We start from the raw sequence: 16,604 nt of genomic DNA, 5'->3' as shown, positions 1-16,604 counted from the left end.
GAATCACTTTGGGAAAGCATGCTCTCAAGTTGTTTAGGACTTTCAACTTGTTAGTAAGCCCTGAATTGCTACTTACCCCTAACCAAAATTCCTGGTGAACTCAACAGCAAATCTCCCTGAGAAAGGACTGCATGATAACACCTATTCTGAGCAGCCAAATGGCAAAACATGGATCAGAAAGCAAAGCAGTCCCCCAGGATGAGAGAGCAATCCATGCTACAGAGCCTGCAGTCCCTGGGAGCGGACAGGGACACCCCTGGCATGTGCCACTCCTGCCTTGCAGGGACACATCTCAACAAAACCTTGAGAAATCTGAGTCCCTGGCTCTTGCAGGCAGCACAAAACCACCGAGGGTCTGAGAACACTGATTTTCTCCAGAGCACCACTGCTGTCCTCTTGTTCCACGGCCCTGTGTCAGTGACCCTGGCTGCCCTCAGCACAGCAGAGCGTGCCAGACTGGGAGCCAAGGGCTGCCAGGAGCAGGGACCATGTTTCATGGAGCCTCTGTGCTTTCTGCCCTTTTGGCAGATATTAAACTCTGCTCTTTTTAGGTTGTGTATGACAGTTTCCTTCAACGCTCCACACAACCTGAATGTGTGCCCACCAACGGCTAACTGGCAGAAACTCTTCCTTTTCACTACCTGAAAAAGAAAACCTCCCAAAACCCCTCAAAATCAGATTCCCAGGAAATTTTCCGTAGAACTCAACTATGCTGAGATCTAACAGAAGCTGTTTACTGAGCAGCAGGTCACCACTGGCACAGGCAATGAGGGTACACTCCTATTTAGGGACCTAGAGGTGGATTTACACACCCAGCCTCAGGCACAATGATTATTACAATAACATGCTCTTGCTCTATAAAATGTTTACGTACATTTTGCTGCTTTGAGCATTCCATATATTAAAACAAAACGACATAATTTCCCCCGGAATGAACACTAGTGGAACCTCTGCCTTTTATGGGTGTAACAGCACACTGCAACATGGAATCTGCTGGTGCTCTCATCACACACTTCAGTGTAAATCCTGCTTTTTCATTGACCTTGTGGCCCTAAGAGTTTCTGCAGTAAACCTATGCCTCCCACCTATTCCAGTTTCAGCTCTCTTTTGCACAGCATTTTTTATTCAAATCAATGCTGTACTTTCAGAAACCATTAAAAAACATGCAAGACCACAGTGCTGCACTACAAGCACACCACAAAACTTGTAAAGGTTCTTTTTCTAAACAAAAGACCACAGATACATGTTCACCTCTGCAATCCAACAAGCCAGGTAATGGGATACTTACACTCTCGCTCTGAAAAGGGTTTAGGAAGTTTCCACCCATCTCACTGTCATCCCTGGGAGTGCCAGGCTGGTTGCTCATGCTCATATTACTGGGAGAGTTCTGTTAAAAAAGATGACAAAGTACAGATTCAGTGCTGCAGATTTCAGTTCATTTGCAGCCTCACCAGGTGAGCCCAGGGCATGCTCCACACAGAACTCGGTGCACTCAGGTGCCCTGGGCCTCTCAAGGATGAGAAATCAGCCCCAGCAGGGTTCTGCATGATTCAGTCACTAATTTTAGTCTGTTAAGTAATGTTCTCTTCCCTGAAGCAAGGATTATTTACCTGTGCCTCATTTTCAGGCTATAGCCAGCATCTGCTTTTGCTGAAGTCAAGAAAAGCTGTAAAAGGCTGCGGCAGGGATGTGAGGAAGTTCAGTCATCACATTAAATCATGTGGTTGAATGCAGCCACGTCTGTGAGCCCCCACACGTGTGACTTATGGGTATGTACTTAAAGATAGACAAAAGATGTACTTAAAGGCAGGATGGATCAGGTCTGCACAGACCTTTGCAGACTGAGGGCTGCTCTTCATCATCACAATTCACAGAAATGGTAACAATCTAAAGCCTTCCAGAAATTAATTGTTACTCTTTTCCTTACAGAAGTGCACAGAGGCAGCTTCAGAAGCAGAATGGCTGAAACAAGGTAATTGCCACAGAAACTACTGTGCACCAACAGCTCACACATGGTTATTTTACACACCTGCCATCAGTCAGGTGCTCTTACAAAGCTGCTTTGCAGCACCCTGCCATGCCTGGACCACTGGCAATCCTCCTTCCATCACTGCTACATCTCCTGCTCAGAGGACTCACGATGGAAAAAGAGTAGTCAGGGAAAAGGAGCAGTGAAACCTCATAATGAAATCCTTCCATCTATCACAGTTCTTTCCTTGGTTTTCTTTTTTTTTTAATTCAGAAAACTGGAATACAATATAAATATAAATACCAAACTAATTACATACATGACCTACAAGCAGAAATTCTTTACCAGCATCTGAAATGCAGTGCAGAGAGCTGGGTCAAAGCCCTGCCTTAGCCCTTCTGCTTTCTTCAGTCTAATTCACAACTTCCACAGCTGTGATCCTCAGGCCACTGGACAACACGTCCATCAAAGGTTATTGATGAGAGGTTATTGACATCAGTAACAATAACAATATTGGCATCAACTGACATCTATCTAATAATATAATATAATATAATCAAGTCTGCTCTCCAGTGAAGCCAGCACACCAGATATTCAGGGACCCTTATGAGCAGCATTAATTCAGGGCAGCCCAGAGCCTGAGTTACACACCAGGTCAGGCCACACAGTCACAGAACTCCCACTGGCCTTGACATCCAGGAATTACACACCTTGTCACATTTTTTTTATATGATGCTCCTGCCCTTTTGCTTGTTCCTGGGGGATTTCCCCCTGTTTCATGTTGCTCTGTGTAGAACTAAGCTTTGGCATTCTGCCATTGCTGCAGCATTCCAGCCCCAAAGGGTCAAATTCCTGAAAAAATCCCATTTCAGTGACTGCCCCAGGCTGCTTTTGTGGCCTCTTGGGGTCCAGCACTACAGCTCCAAATGGGATTTTCCAAAGCAAGGGTACCCCTGGTGCCTGCACAAATTCCATGGGCATTGCAATAAATGCAGGTTGGTAATTTTTATTTAACATGCATAATTTCAGTTCATTTACTGCCCTTGTCTGAGCTCAGTTCATAAAAAACTTTATGTTCTGCCATTTAGCTAATTTAGTCAAAATCTTCTCTAGAAAGCAATGAATTCTGTGAGCTGTACTGATTCTGCCAGGACTGGATCCATTTTCTATGGACAGCTGTTTTACAGGCAAAATTAACATTTTTCTTTTAGTTATTTAAAAAACGCATAGATCAAAAGTCACTTCCATGAGTTATTCATGCAGGCTAACATATTATGAGACTTTTAGGTAAATTGTTCAGGATCCGAGTTTTCAGTGCTGCTGATACCTGTACCAGCACATACTGACCAACTAAAACTGGAATTCAGGCTTTAAAAATTATCCCACGGGAATGGAAATGTTTTGGATTTTTTCCCCTTAAAAATGCTGCAGTTTGCAGTAAGATAGTGAAGAAAAACCACAGACTTTGATAAAAATGTGCTGTATGCTGGTCATCCCACAGGAGGTTTTTATTGAATCCCTCACTGCACAGCCCAGCACAGCACAGCTGAGGCAATGTGGTCTTTTCCATCCATCCCTTTACATCATGAAGAGTCTGAAAATGTTATAAAATTTAAGAACACAGGGTCCTTTTTATTTATGCCCATTTACCAATACTACATTGGCTCATTAATTCCTAAGTTAATGATGATCCCATCCACAGAAGTTTTATTTTTACAGAAGTAACATATTCAAGTATTATTTTTGTAGATGCAAAATCCCTGCAGATTAAACTCACACCCTTTTCCAGCTATGTAATGATTGTGGCATCAAAACAGTACTTCTGCTGAAAGTACTTCTTAATCTAGTTTTTGGAAATTTATCCTGAGGATTAAGATATTAACATTACCTTAGAGAGGTGACAAACCCAATCCTGCAACACCCTAAGGAGATTGTGCCAAATTTACATTTGACTAGAATTGATTATTAGAACTGGTTTCATTTATTTTAAGAGCACCAAAGGCTACAACATGCTCAGTCAGATTATGAACTGGAGGTAATTATATATAATATAGATATGATATAATAAATGTGTATAAGGAAAGGATTCATAATGGAGACAAAGGAAATGAGTTTAGAGTGAAACACTCTAAAAATTCCAGATATTTGATTAGATACTCACTTTGGAAATACTGTCCATGTCTCCTGAGCCTGAAATTAAAACACACAATTGCTCAGTAAATTTTGAGCTGAAGCTAATCCAATAATTATTTTTTTTCCACAGAAAATACATAGTGCAACATCAACATTTTACAAAACAACCAACTCAGTAAAAGTTTACATTTGGTACAGAATAATCCACTCAATTAGTCTGAGGCTCCATCAACTGTTGCTGCACTACATGTACTGAGTATCTCTTAGAAGAAAACAGATGATCCTGATGAGCACAGTAATGGAAACCAAATGAAATTAAATATAGTGAGTGCAAGACAATTGAAAACTGAGGGCTTTTTTCACATGCTGTAGCCCTCACCTCAGGTAAAGCAGAGAATAGGGGAAATGCAATTTTAGGATGCATGAACAAAGAAAAGTGGTTTTTTTAGCAGCAAAAGACATGTATTTTCAGGGAAGACAAATTCTGGGAGAACAAAACTAGAAGAGATCACAGCAAAACCATCAGAAATGGAGCTGTGGGAGAAGACTGAAACAGCTCCTCCATACAGCCAGGTAAACTAGGGCTGAGAAGGAATATGATTTCTCTCTCCAAAAACTCCAGATATATAGATGTTATCAGGAGTTATTTTGTCATAGCCCAAAAGGATAAACTATGTGCTAGGTACATGTATAATCCTCCCATAATTGCAATTGAATTTTTCATTTTAGCTGAGAACAGAAAATTCTCAGCTTGCAGAAAGTGATAGAAAAAGGTGTGGCAGCCTCACACAGTTTTTCATTGACTTGAATGCAATTTTGCATCATTACTAGTTAAACCAACTACCCATTTTAGGATTGTAATAGGTCAAGAAAGGCTGCAAAAGTGTCCCTATATAAAGTAATCCAAAATGTCAGGGACATGTTTCCTAAAACAAAAAAAGTAACTCTCCAGGAGACAGAGGCTATGCTGAATGGTTATTGTTCACAACAAGTCTGCTCACTGAGCTTCAATTACTTCTTTTTTCATTGGCACAGCCTCTTCAAATCACTCCCTTCATCTCACTGATGGACACAGAGTTTTTTCCATCCATTTCAACAAAGTGTCTTCCACAGATCTCCAGGAATTGGTCCCAGAGAGCAGCAGGGGCGCTGGGAATTCAGCATTTCCTGTTACTGTTACCTAATGATCCGTTCATATGGTGCGAGTCCATTCCACCCAGTCCGCTCATGGGTCCATCCGAGCCCGGCCCCAGTGGGAACTACAAAGGAGCAGGCATTAATAAATGCACAGATATTTATCACACAGCCTAATCAAGAGAAAATACTCCTCAGGAGAAGGGACGGAAAAAAGTAACGACAAATCCTGAGCTCTGAATGAGAAGAGACTCCCAAGTCCCATTCAGACCTTTATGAGAAGGTGTCTTGTGAAGACTGAAAACCAGCATTTTTTGGGGTCAATTTCATGATTTTTGGAGACTGTCATCTCTGTAAGCTGGAATCCAATAGAGTAATAATTTATTATTTACTTCAGTTTTGGTTTTGTAGGGCTTTTCAGACTGCTGCTGGCAACTCAGCCTCATCCCCACTGGAGTTATAGGGAACTTTAATAACTCCCTAAAATCCATCAGTGATTAATTAACAGCTTTCAAACCCCACCAGACCTATCCTAAGTTGTAAAAGCTCCTCATCACCTTCACAACTTGAGCAGTTTCTATCCAATTACATAATTAACCTTAAATTTAGCTCTTCACACATTTAAAAGATACTAACATTATAGCTAAACAATCTGCAATTTACTGCATAATGACTTAGCATATCTACATATATTTACTTCTAAGTTCTACAAGCAGTTTTTTTTTTCCCAGAGGCCCATAACTGAAGAGCCACCAATAAAAAAGAAAAGCTCAGCAATAATGATAGCTGCTGGAAATAGAGTGTTTGGATAAACAGCAGGCTGCATTACTGAAAGAAAGATGTAAGAAAATTCATATTTACATTAGGTCTGTTGGGCCCAGGTGGCACAGCGTTCATTAAAGTGTACATGTTGTCTCCAGAGTTGGTTGAATCTGTAATAAGAGATTATTTTAAGTGCTAAAATACACTTTTCAATAAAATTACTCACCTCATACATTTCCTGTCATTTTGTTCATATTATTACTGTGCCTCAGTGCTATACACAGTGGCAATATAATGGCAGATTTTATTCTCTTTCTATCCACTGCTGCCACACAACAGGGCTATGAAAAGAAATAATTGCCATGGTCCCCAAGTGACGACTACTGGGCTCTAGCTTTATGCACGACTGTTAAAAGGTTTATAAATCACCAAGAATCTCTAACTATTGAATTCCTAAAATCCTGTTTCCTGGAGCTCTAAATTTCTTCACTCATCTTCAATATTATTCACAGAACAGGAGTTTGTTTCTTATCAGTATTTCCTGTAATTTGCTTTCCATCTCTAATAAATGATAAAAAGCTTCTCCTTACACAGACCAAGAGTTACAGTTTTTCACTCTCATCCCTGTCAAAGCCATATGAATTTGAATATATCCAATGGAATATATTCAATGGAACACTGTGCAAAGATCCCTCACTCCTGAGGGAGGCTTTAGCTGATCTATCTTCATGGTGCAGCCTGGTGCAATGCTTGCAGAAAAAACCCAAAATGACAAAAACTGAAAGGACAATGACCTGACAAAAGTCTGTATACATCCCTAAGGGGACAGTGTGATTTAAAAAAAAAATATTGGCAACTCTGGAAAATCACTATCTGCATAAATAATAATGAATAAAAAGAGCTCAGCACTCTGCATCCAGACCCATTCCACACCCAATGATATTCTATGTACAACCGGAAGGTAAATCAAGGATTTTGACTACTAATCAATATTTCCAAGATGATTTTCTAAGCATTAATCCAAGCTAATATTTCCATTATATACAGAGCACTACCTATCACTAAACATTCTATGGTGCTGTCTGAGGAAAAGGGGAAACAGAAAGGTTTTTAGCCTGAAGTAAAATCAGCTTATTAAGTTATTTTCAGTATTCAGTGAGGCAGGCAAAAAGTTCTTTGTCCACCAGAATCTTGTGAACACACATCCCTGGCTGTCCCCAAGTTCTGGGGAAAAGCCTGTCTGCTGTCCTGGCTCATGTCAGAGCACACAGGGATGGTTGGCCTGTGGAATCTCTGAGCTGCTGGTCCCACAGGTGAGTAAATACCTTGGCAAAACTCACAGGCAGCCAATTTCTAAGTGTTTTCATGCTTTGGAACACAGAACTTCAAAATATCTTTACCTTAGGTTGCCTTTTTGGTTTGTTCATGTTTTGGAAGGGTTTTATTTGGCTTGGTTTTGATTTTTATTTTTATATATCTAAATCCCTAGAATTGTATTCCATGAAGTAATATACTGGTGCAGTAAGTTTTTGTGGCCAGTTAGGAAAATTCCCTACCCTCCTCTGAGAGGTTAGCAAGTAGCAAGTAGGGAAAAAAAACCCGTGATACAGAAAATATAGACCCAACAATTTTGTTATTTGATTATTGAAAAAACCCCAAAGTGTACTTCCTAAAATCTTTATTTTGCTAGTTCTGAGTGTGTTTCAGTACCTGCAGGACTAGGCATGATGGGTGTTCCAGGTGGCCCTCCACCGCCTGGAGGACCCTGGGGAGAGTAAAAACTGTCAGTCAGCATGAATTAAAAGGTCAGAAAAAACCTAAAACAGACACACAACGCCCCCCCCCCCCATATCAAGGAACATTTATTTTTTAAAGTTTTGGTTTCTTCCATGTCACAAATCTGATCAAGGCTAAGAAACAAAAAATGCTCTGGCTGTTACACAAATAAATATTGACTTTCTCTAATAAAACATACATAACTGCTAGAAATAATTATAATTTTCATTGCCATATGGACGTTACTGTACTTTACCTCTTTTGTTATCATTTAAAACAGCAGACACTCTGTTCAGACAGGGATATCTTTTCAGTGGCAGTGATTACAAAGGTCTGGGTATTCTGTCTGCTTACAGGATACCTGTGCATATATTTTTTACCTATAAACTTTTATCCATAGATTTATATCCACATTTTATCCAAACCCATATGACTGCCTAGGCATCACAGGCTCTCTATGTACCTGTGTGCATCTCACTTACTTGATTTTTTTAAGGGCTCAATCTGCATGTTTTTAAACATCTGATAAAAAGATGTAGGAACAACTAACTGATCATTTATGAGAGAAGTTACTTGTCCTCATTAACTTTTTCATCTCATTTTAAATTTGCTCTTTGTGTTTTTCCCTCTCTTAGAGAGTTTTTTGGTATCAATGATTTTCACTCTGAGAATATAATATTATTAATGTATAAAAAGTATATATTTGTATATTTATACATATTATATATACGTCTATATTAGTGGATAAGTTTTTATACCAGCATATATTAATATATTATATATTGATTAATCTTATTAAGTTCTCAAAGTGAGTAATTTCAGATTACAAATCTTTTCACTAAAAACCTTTTTTAGGAGCTTTCCAGCCCATCCCTCATCCCCAAAAAGTTGCTCTCTATGGAGTCAAATATTCTCAAAATGTCTTTAAACTCTTCAACAATAGAATGTGGCAAACCCACAAAACCTCCTCCAAGCAGAGAGAGCTCTGTGAAGTTCTGCACTGAAAGAACTGATTTGGAGGCAGCAAATATTGACTGTTTCCACCAAGTTGCAACGAAATGAGGCCTACAGTTACAAACACTTGCAAGAATCATAACTTTTCCCCCATCTAATTTTTTTAAGAAATGACAAAATAAATTGCTTTTAATTCTATAATTCTCCCTCCTCGCCCTGTGACACCAGCCATGTGCATGTGATAAAAACAGAGTAAACCATCTGCCTGGGAAAAGCTCCTCAGCCATACAGACAACCTGAGCGCATCAACAACAACAACAATAGAGATTGTAAAATAACAAAGTTAATCTCTAGTTACAGAGACAAAACCCAGCATTACACATTAACACCTTTATCCTGCAGAAGTTCAAAAGGGGTTTTGTCTGAAGTGACCATTTGGAGCAGGCTGACAACGATCCTGGTGGGGAGCACCCACATCTGCACCAGAGGGGCTGGGAAACCTCGGGGCAGGCCAGATGTTCAGCCAGCACACCGGGGCTCCCCTCAACATCTGGGCTGCTGTTTCTCTGCCCAAACGAGATGTGATGTCCAACAAACACACACAAAGGCACTCACCACGTAGTTCCCAGGAGAGGCTGAGGAATAAGGTATCTGTAACATCAACAGAAAAAACAGTGATTTTGGGTCCCTCTGTGCTGGGCTGGGCTCCTGCAGCTGCAGGTGAGAGCTGATTCAATTAGAGTGACTAAGGACACAGCTAAAATCATGGGGAAATGCTTCTGCTGTCAAAATAAACACTTCTTTTCAGCAATTTCAAAAAATTGACTAAAAACCAATGAAGTATTAGAATGTTAAGGTATAAGGTTACTAAGGCAATGTAGTTTATAAGGTGCATGGACCCAGGCAGCACATACTTGTATTTCAGTCAGCAGGACTTCAGTCAGCCAAGCACAAACTGAATTTTTGTGTTCTTGAGAGATACCTCATTTTCAATACAATCTTGACCACAAAAGGCGAAGAAGCTACCACATCTTTCACCTTAGAAGATATTGGTATCTATTCCCATTTTTTATTTATGTTTTCTGAAGGACACTGTCCTGGAGAAATCCTGTGAATAATCTTGTTTTCTTCTTTGTTTCTGCCTTTGCTGTTATTCTCCCCAAAGGAACACAGGCCAGGGCTGTTGTGGGAGCAACAAGTGCACTGACAAACACAAATTTCTCTACTGACAACTTGTCAGCCAAACTACTGTTACAAACAAATCTATTACTGAACTTGCCAATTGATTTCAGGGACTGAAAAGACTTTAACTATCAGCTAAAAAATATCAATTTTAATTCAGTTTATGCCAAAGAAAATAGAAGAATTTCACTAATAGAATTAAAAAGCCAAAACTGAGAAAACCAGGAAGAACTGTTTAGCAGGGCAAGCCAGACCCACCTTATCCATCTACAAGTGCCAAAATTGACACTTTTAAACTAATGATATATGATCCCTGAATGAAAATGAAGCATTTCTGCCTTCTGGAGAAATACCAGAAATGTCCTGTTCGTGGAGGATGCCAGGACAACCTTGATGTTACAGCAGGGCTGGGCCTGGCATGAAGACACTTCCCTGAACCCAAGAGATGTCAAATATATTTGTAATATTTACTTACAGAATTGGCATTGGTTGGGTTTGGCCAAGGTCTACCACCCCCAGGACCCCTGAAACAGAAGAAGAATGATGAGACACAGAACCACCCTCATCCTCTGACCAGCTCTGGGGTAAAAAATCTGAATAACCTGCTTCCAGAGGAAGGAAATGGCTTTTTTTCAAGCTCAAGTGTGTTTACAAACCATAAATACACTAAGTTACAATGCAAGAGCAGAATTTTTGTTGTGGCACTGCTATTCAGTCATTTGGTGAGTTGATTAATTTATTTACTACTCAGAAAATAAATTCAAGTCATAAAAGAAATAAATGTTCAGTCATAAAACCAGTGATCTTGCTCACAAGATTAAGCACATGCCTGAAGCGCTGAGGATGGATTCATTTACTGTGGATCTGCAATACTGCAGAATTGTCAGGTTTCATTAGCAAAACTTGTGCAATTAGCTAATAAATGTTTTGGGAACACCTAGTTTGTAAAAGAGCAAGCCATACAAACCATACAGGTTGCTATGATTCCTGTATGGTGATGAGGATGATGATGATGACCATGATGATGATGACCATAATGAGAACAACAACAGCCATGATATAAATGTCATGTATTACATCCAGAAAACCCCCAGAGGGTTTTTCTCACAACTTTTGCTGTTATTTTAAGTTTCTCACCCTCAGCTAAACCCAGAAAAATATTTTGGGGGTGAGGCTTCATCTCTTAGCAATGCAGAGGGGACTCAGACACACCAGAGGCAAAATCTCCATGCTCACAGTCACAATGTCCCAAATCCATAATTATTTCTGGGAGTACCAAGAGCTCCTGCTTATTTACAAACAGGGCTGAATCACTTTCTGAAGGCCCTGACAACAGAGAGGCAGAGCAGATGACAAAACTTTCACATTTTCAATGGCCTTTTGGCCTCAGAAAAGCAACATTAACCACTGCAGCTCGCCAGGCATGGGAGAGAGACTGGAACACACAGAAAGAATCACCCTTCATTAATGAGTTCTGAAAGTTCCCTAAGTCCTGCAGAAATAAAAGCCATTAAGTGCATACATTGCCTGAGGGATTTAATATTGAATCTTATTTTTTTATTACATTGTTGATGAAACTATAAAGGAACAATCTCAAAGAAAAAATCAACAGAAAATTTTATTTATTTCCACTGCCTTTATTGTTGGAATGATAGAAATCAAGAATGTTGGAATGGTCTTTTCTGCATCATTCAAAGAAAGACTGAGAGAGAAAATGCTCCTCCGGTCAAATATTCAGCAATTTCTCCTCTGCTGATCACATAGTAAAATATTAATTTTTTTTTTTTTTTTTTGGGTCTTGCTGTTCTTTTTCTTATTTTTCAGTGGTTTATTGGATCCCCTCTTTCAGAAAAATCACGAATATTTGTAACAACATTTAAAAGTTTGTTTTAACCCCAAACCCTTGCACTCATTTCTGTGACATGTACTGACTCAGAGACAAAACTGGGTTAAGCCACAGGAATATGGAAACTCAGAAATTACACTGAGACATGGGAACTCACCTTTCATCTAAAAAGGTGTTGGAATTTTCAGATTTATTGGACAGCTTTAAATACAGACTTAGAAATCACTGCAGCAGATTTTGCTGGAAAGCCACATGGATTTTGTGGAGCCAAATGCTTATAAAACACACATTAAAACTCCCAAACTGCAATTTTTCTTATTTTTTTAATTCCATGCAAGCAGGTCTTTTGTCTTTTACTAAATGTTTATTTTGGAAGCACCAACAAGGTCATAAAACATAACCATACAAGCACCAATTCCAAAATACTTCACAAGGTCTCTGCTGCTATGACCATTTTTTTTTTCTGTAATTTTTTTAGAGTTTATCCTGTAAGTGTCAATCCTGGCTTGAAAAAATAAAAGTCTGAAATTTCAGTTTCCCAAGAGGCAAATATATTCCAACAGGAAATGAAACATCTAGACTCAAGTTTGTGAATTGAAGTTAAAAGACAAAATCACACCTTTTTCTTTTATTTTTTTTTTTAAATCTGAGGCATGACTGAGATATTCTTAGCGCTTGAGACAGCACTGCAGGTCACACAGGGTGTTAAAAATCTCCAGTGAAATATAACACTGAGGCTCCCTGAAATCTGCCTTTCTCTTCCAAAAACTGGCAGAGACATGAAATCTTCCTAAAAACGGCTGTGCCAAGTTCCAACTGAAAAACTTAGAGCCTAAAATGAAGTTATTCTGTGGAAGAAGATGGGCTGGGCATCAGCTGTGCCCAACAGGAATCTGATGGTGCTGCTGATGACAAAGGCAGGAATCACCCAGCAGTGCTGCAGGTGTGGATTGCAGGGGATTAAACGCAATTCAGAGCAACCCTTTGATAAAATGTGTTTATAAAGAACACAGTATAAGTACTTCAATCCATATTCTCTCTTTCTGGTAGGCCAGGAAATCTTTATGTCATACAGAAAACTCTTTTCTTATTTTTCCTGGGGAAATTCTCATTTATGTGAATAAATAGTTTCAAAATATCTTATCCATCCCTCAGTTTACTTCTGGAAAGTTAATTTCCTTTTTTTTTATACAGCCTTCTGCTGAGGAAAACTTCTACAGTGCCTATACTTGACTCACACTGAATTTCAAATGTCTAAGTATTTTTTCCACATCAATTTAATTGAAAACCATAAATGTCTACTCTCAGGAAGGCTCCTAGAATTGTCTTAAATCCCCATATGTGATGCATATGATAGAGCAACACACGACTTCAGATTTTAGTTTATTTGCTTCAAGATTTCAAGGTATGTCTGGAAATCCAAATCTGTTAGAGGTACAGTGGTTTTTCCAAAATTACATTATCTATTTGTGTACCTCTTTGACTTCTTCTTCAGTAGTAACTTTTTACTCGAAATTAAAGTTATCATTTCTTATTTACGTTTTCCATAAAAACTGGAGTAAAAAAGGGTATCTATGATATAATGAGAAAGCATATAGAAATCTTTACTGCTTTCTTAATGTTACATCTGCAGTATTTCTACACATTTAAAAGGGGGGCTGTCTTCAGGGATACGAGGTGCAACACCCTGCCATGGCTACGTTCACATTTAGAACAAATCTCAACTCAGATTATATCCATTTTTATCAGAAGATTTTCCAGACCCAGAAATACACAGAAACACCGACAGAAATACACTCATATCTGTAAACCTCCTCTATGTGTTTAGACTGGAAATAAATGTATTTAAGGAAACAAGAACTGCAGTTGAGGAAGACTTTCAAATCAATTGTGTCTTTCTTGTAAATAGTTCCAGACAAAGGCTATTTTGCTACAATTAAGTACTGATTTATTTTTGCAGAGAAAAAGCATTCCTCACGAGATATTTAGTAAGTAGAAATATAAATAATGTCATTTCTAAAAATGCATACAAGGATATATCAGTGATTATATTGACAAAATATTCCCAGTGTTTGAAGTTTGATCTGTGAAAGAAACTGAGTATTTGCACAGACTTGTTAGGACAGCCAAGGCTCCTGTAAGACTGTGGGTTCAGTTCTTAAAATTGCAATTATTGGTCATCAAAGCACATTCTCGTTGCCTTGTCTGTCCCAATCGCTCCTTCTGCAATGCAATAATGGCATTTTCCATGTACAGTAGGATTGGTGTTGTGCTTACATGTTCATCCCAGGCATCCCCGGGCCACCTAAAGCGTTCAGAGGGGGTCTCATGGCACCTCCATAGTTCTGCAACGACAACCAAGGGTCAGACTACCACAAAACAAAAAAACAAAACCAAAGGGGAGGGGGAAAGAAAGGACAGCAGGTTAATGACATCCCTGTGCAATGACAACTGCTGCCACGACAGGCCATGCCATTCATGCTCTCAGGATTCCCTGACTGTTGACTAAAAATTGGGATCTTTAACCCCAGGGAGAAACAACACAAACAACAGAAACCAGCTAAGAATGGTTAACGTGGTTTCAGGGGGAATTATACTATTTACACATACTGAGTTCAAGTTAATGGCCAGCAAGGGTCAACTTCTAAACCAAGGCAATTCAAAATCAGAACCCCCTACTAAGATTATGAGATATTAAATGCTGTTCTTTTTATCTAGATTTCATTGTGTTTGTATAAAATTAAAACACATGATATAACTTTTCTAATGCACTATTACATTTCTCTTTCCACGATTCAATTCCAATAAATCACAGAATCCCAGGATGGGACCTTAAAGCCCATCCAGTTCACCCCTGGCCTGGGCAGGGACACTCTCCACTACCCCAGGTCTTTGATAATCGAAATGAAGAGTATTTAATATGGTAAATAATGTCCTAGCAATGCTAAAAAATTAAATACCCAACAGCCATAAAATCTGAGTGCATGTCCTGAAACCATCACCAAAGCTTGATTGCACTACTTACAAAAAAATATATAAATTGCACCTATTTTTATTCAATGGAATAGAAGCAGAACATTCTGTCTCACCTGACAATTTTCCACCTGTAATTACTGCTAATCCTAAGCAGATTTACTCCTTTGGCCTGAATAACAGCACTGCCACCCATAAAGGTGTCCCTCCAGAGCAGTGATGCTCTCTGCTGAGCCCAGGTATTTGGTGATCCAATTATGGAGTCATTGGTGAACTTAAAATTTTGAGTACTTAAATTTTGTGTAGGTTAGGATGTTGAGCGCAAGAAAGAAGAAGCTTACAAAAACACTGGATCTTAAATGACAGCAGAAATGGAAAAATTATCCTCCTAAAAAGTGGCATGAGATTTGCCTGCAGTGTGACTAAGGGTGCTGCATAAAGGATCAGCTCAATCTCATATGGCACATAGAGCTTCTCTTTCTACCTCCAAAAAGGGCAAATACATTTCAGGGCTACATTAAAAAAATTGCAAATATATTTTATTTTAAATTTATATATGTTTTGCTGGTCGCTCAGCAGAGATTGTGAAGAACTGCACAACTGGTTGGTGGCAGAAATACCCAAAACTGTACAGACAGTTGTGAACAGACTTGAAAGACAAAGCTATTCAATAATTTAGAGTTTAGCTGTTATTCAAACAAGCAGCCACCAGGGAGATTATCTGAAATGGGGAAGCAAAAATGCACAGTGTGGGCACAACAAGCCCACTGTGAAACAAAACACAGGCAGCACCAGGGAGGGACACCACCACCCACGTGCTGCTGACAAAACACAGAGGAAACTCCTGCATTTGTGTTCCAGGGGTGCGCCAGGCCTGTCCTTGTCCCCCTGGGACAGAGCCAGAGATGCTCAGGGGGACAAACAGCAGCCTGGACATCTCGCTTTACACTAAAATCTCTGCTGCCTGTGACAAAATTTACATCACCAGGGGATGAAAGAAAAAGTTTACAGAATTTGGAGAGGTATTTTGGGCAAACTTAGAAGGTATTAATATTTTCTTCCTAAACAGCATAATCAGTGAGGAGGAGGAGGAGGAGGAAACACTGACTCCACTCCAGGTCTGCCTTGCCAGTGTCAGTCGTTGATTACAAAAACCACTTTTCTAAAGAAAGCAAGGGACAGGATTCTTCTTTAAATCCCAAATATTTATGAAAATGACAGATTTTTCATTTCGATTTTGTACAGCTGCAACTCATAACAGATTTTTTTTTTGTTTGTTTTAAAAAGGGATTATGAAAACAAGCCCTGGGAATCTCCAAGCTAAGCAAAGACACAGAATACAGACTAAGTACAGGCCTGTCACTAAGGATAACCCCTCTGTAGAAAGTACCTGTGGTCCTAATGGCACCATTCCCCTTGGAGGAGTCATCCTCTGCATCGGCCCGCCCATGTTTGGGTGACCTGCGAACAAAATATAAAACACATTATATATGCAATACACAGCTGGTTTAGTTATGCAAGACACAATCACCTTCTACAGCTACTCGTAATGAACCATCCCTTTCCAATTCCCAGAGAAGGCAAAGGATCAGCTCTGTGCAGATGCCACACTCACCCTGCTGCCGTGTGGGGTCCATCCCGCTGGGCAGGAGGGGCTGACTCCCCGGGACACCTCCGAGGGCCTGAGGCAGGGAAAACACAGCAGAAAAGCACAGAATGCCTTCAAATTCATGTTAAAGACACAGCACACACGTTTCATTCCTAATTCCTGGATGTTTCCTCTGAGTCAGGTGTTAATGTGCTTTTAAATTCCCACATTAATCTGCCCTCTGGGTTTACTGAATTAGGTTTAAAGCTCATTTTTACAGGATTTTA

General features: G+C 39.5%; 1 protein-coding gene across 4 annotated transcripts in view; it reads right to left on the bottom strand.

Annotated features, from left to right (window-relative positions):
* SSBP2 (single stranded DNA binding protein 2) overlaps nucleotides 1-16,604 on the bottom strand; it is a 134,963-nt gene that overhangs the window by 13,291 nt on the left and 105,068 nt on the right. For 2 of the 4 annotated variants that reach the window (XM_064736661.1, XM_064736663.1), the window contains 10 exons: nucleotides 16,345-16,411; nucleotides 16,120-16,190; nucleotides 14,034-14,125; nucleotides 10,386-10,434; nucleotides 9,344-9,379; nucleotides 7,709-7,763; nucleotides 6,098-6,168; nucleotides 5,283-5,361; nucleotides 4,131-4,159; nucleotides 1,289-1,387 (listed from right to left, as the gene is read on the bottom strand). In XM_064736661.1, the coding sequence (XP_064592731.1) occupies nucleotides 1,289-1,387; nucleotides 4,131-4,159; nucleotides 5,283-5,361; nucleotides 6,098-6,168; nucleotides 7,709-7,763; nucleotides 9,344-9,379; nucleotides 10,386-10,434; nucleotides 14,034-14,125; nucleotides 16,120-16,190; nucleotides 16,345-16,411 (648 nt within the window). The remainder of the gene's footprint in view (nucleotides 1-1,288; nucleotides 1,388-4,130; nucleotides 4,160-5,282; nucleotides 5,362-6,097; nucleotides 6,169-7,708; nucleotides 7,764-9,343; nucleotides 9,380-10,385; nucleotides 10,435-14,033; nucleotides 14,126-16,119; nucleotides 16,191-16,344; nucleotides 16,412-16,604) is intronic. The other 2 variants (XM_064736662.1, XM_064736664.1) reach the window with 1 other exon arrangement.

The sequence above is a fragment of the Zonotrichia leucophrys genome, chromosome Z (genome assembly GCF_028769735.1).
Source record: "Zonotrichia leucophrys gambelii isolate GWCS_2022_RI chromosome Z, RI_Zleu_2.0, whole genome shotgun sequence".
Classification (NCBI taxonomy): domain Eukaryota; kingdom Metazoa; phylum Chordata; class Aves; order Passeriformes; family Passerellidae; genus Zonotrichia; species Zonotrichia leucophrys.
This window is presented reverse-complemented; position numbering and strand designations above follow the sequence as displayed.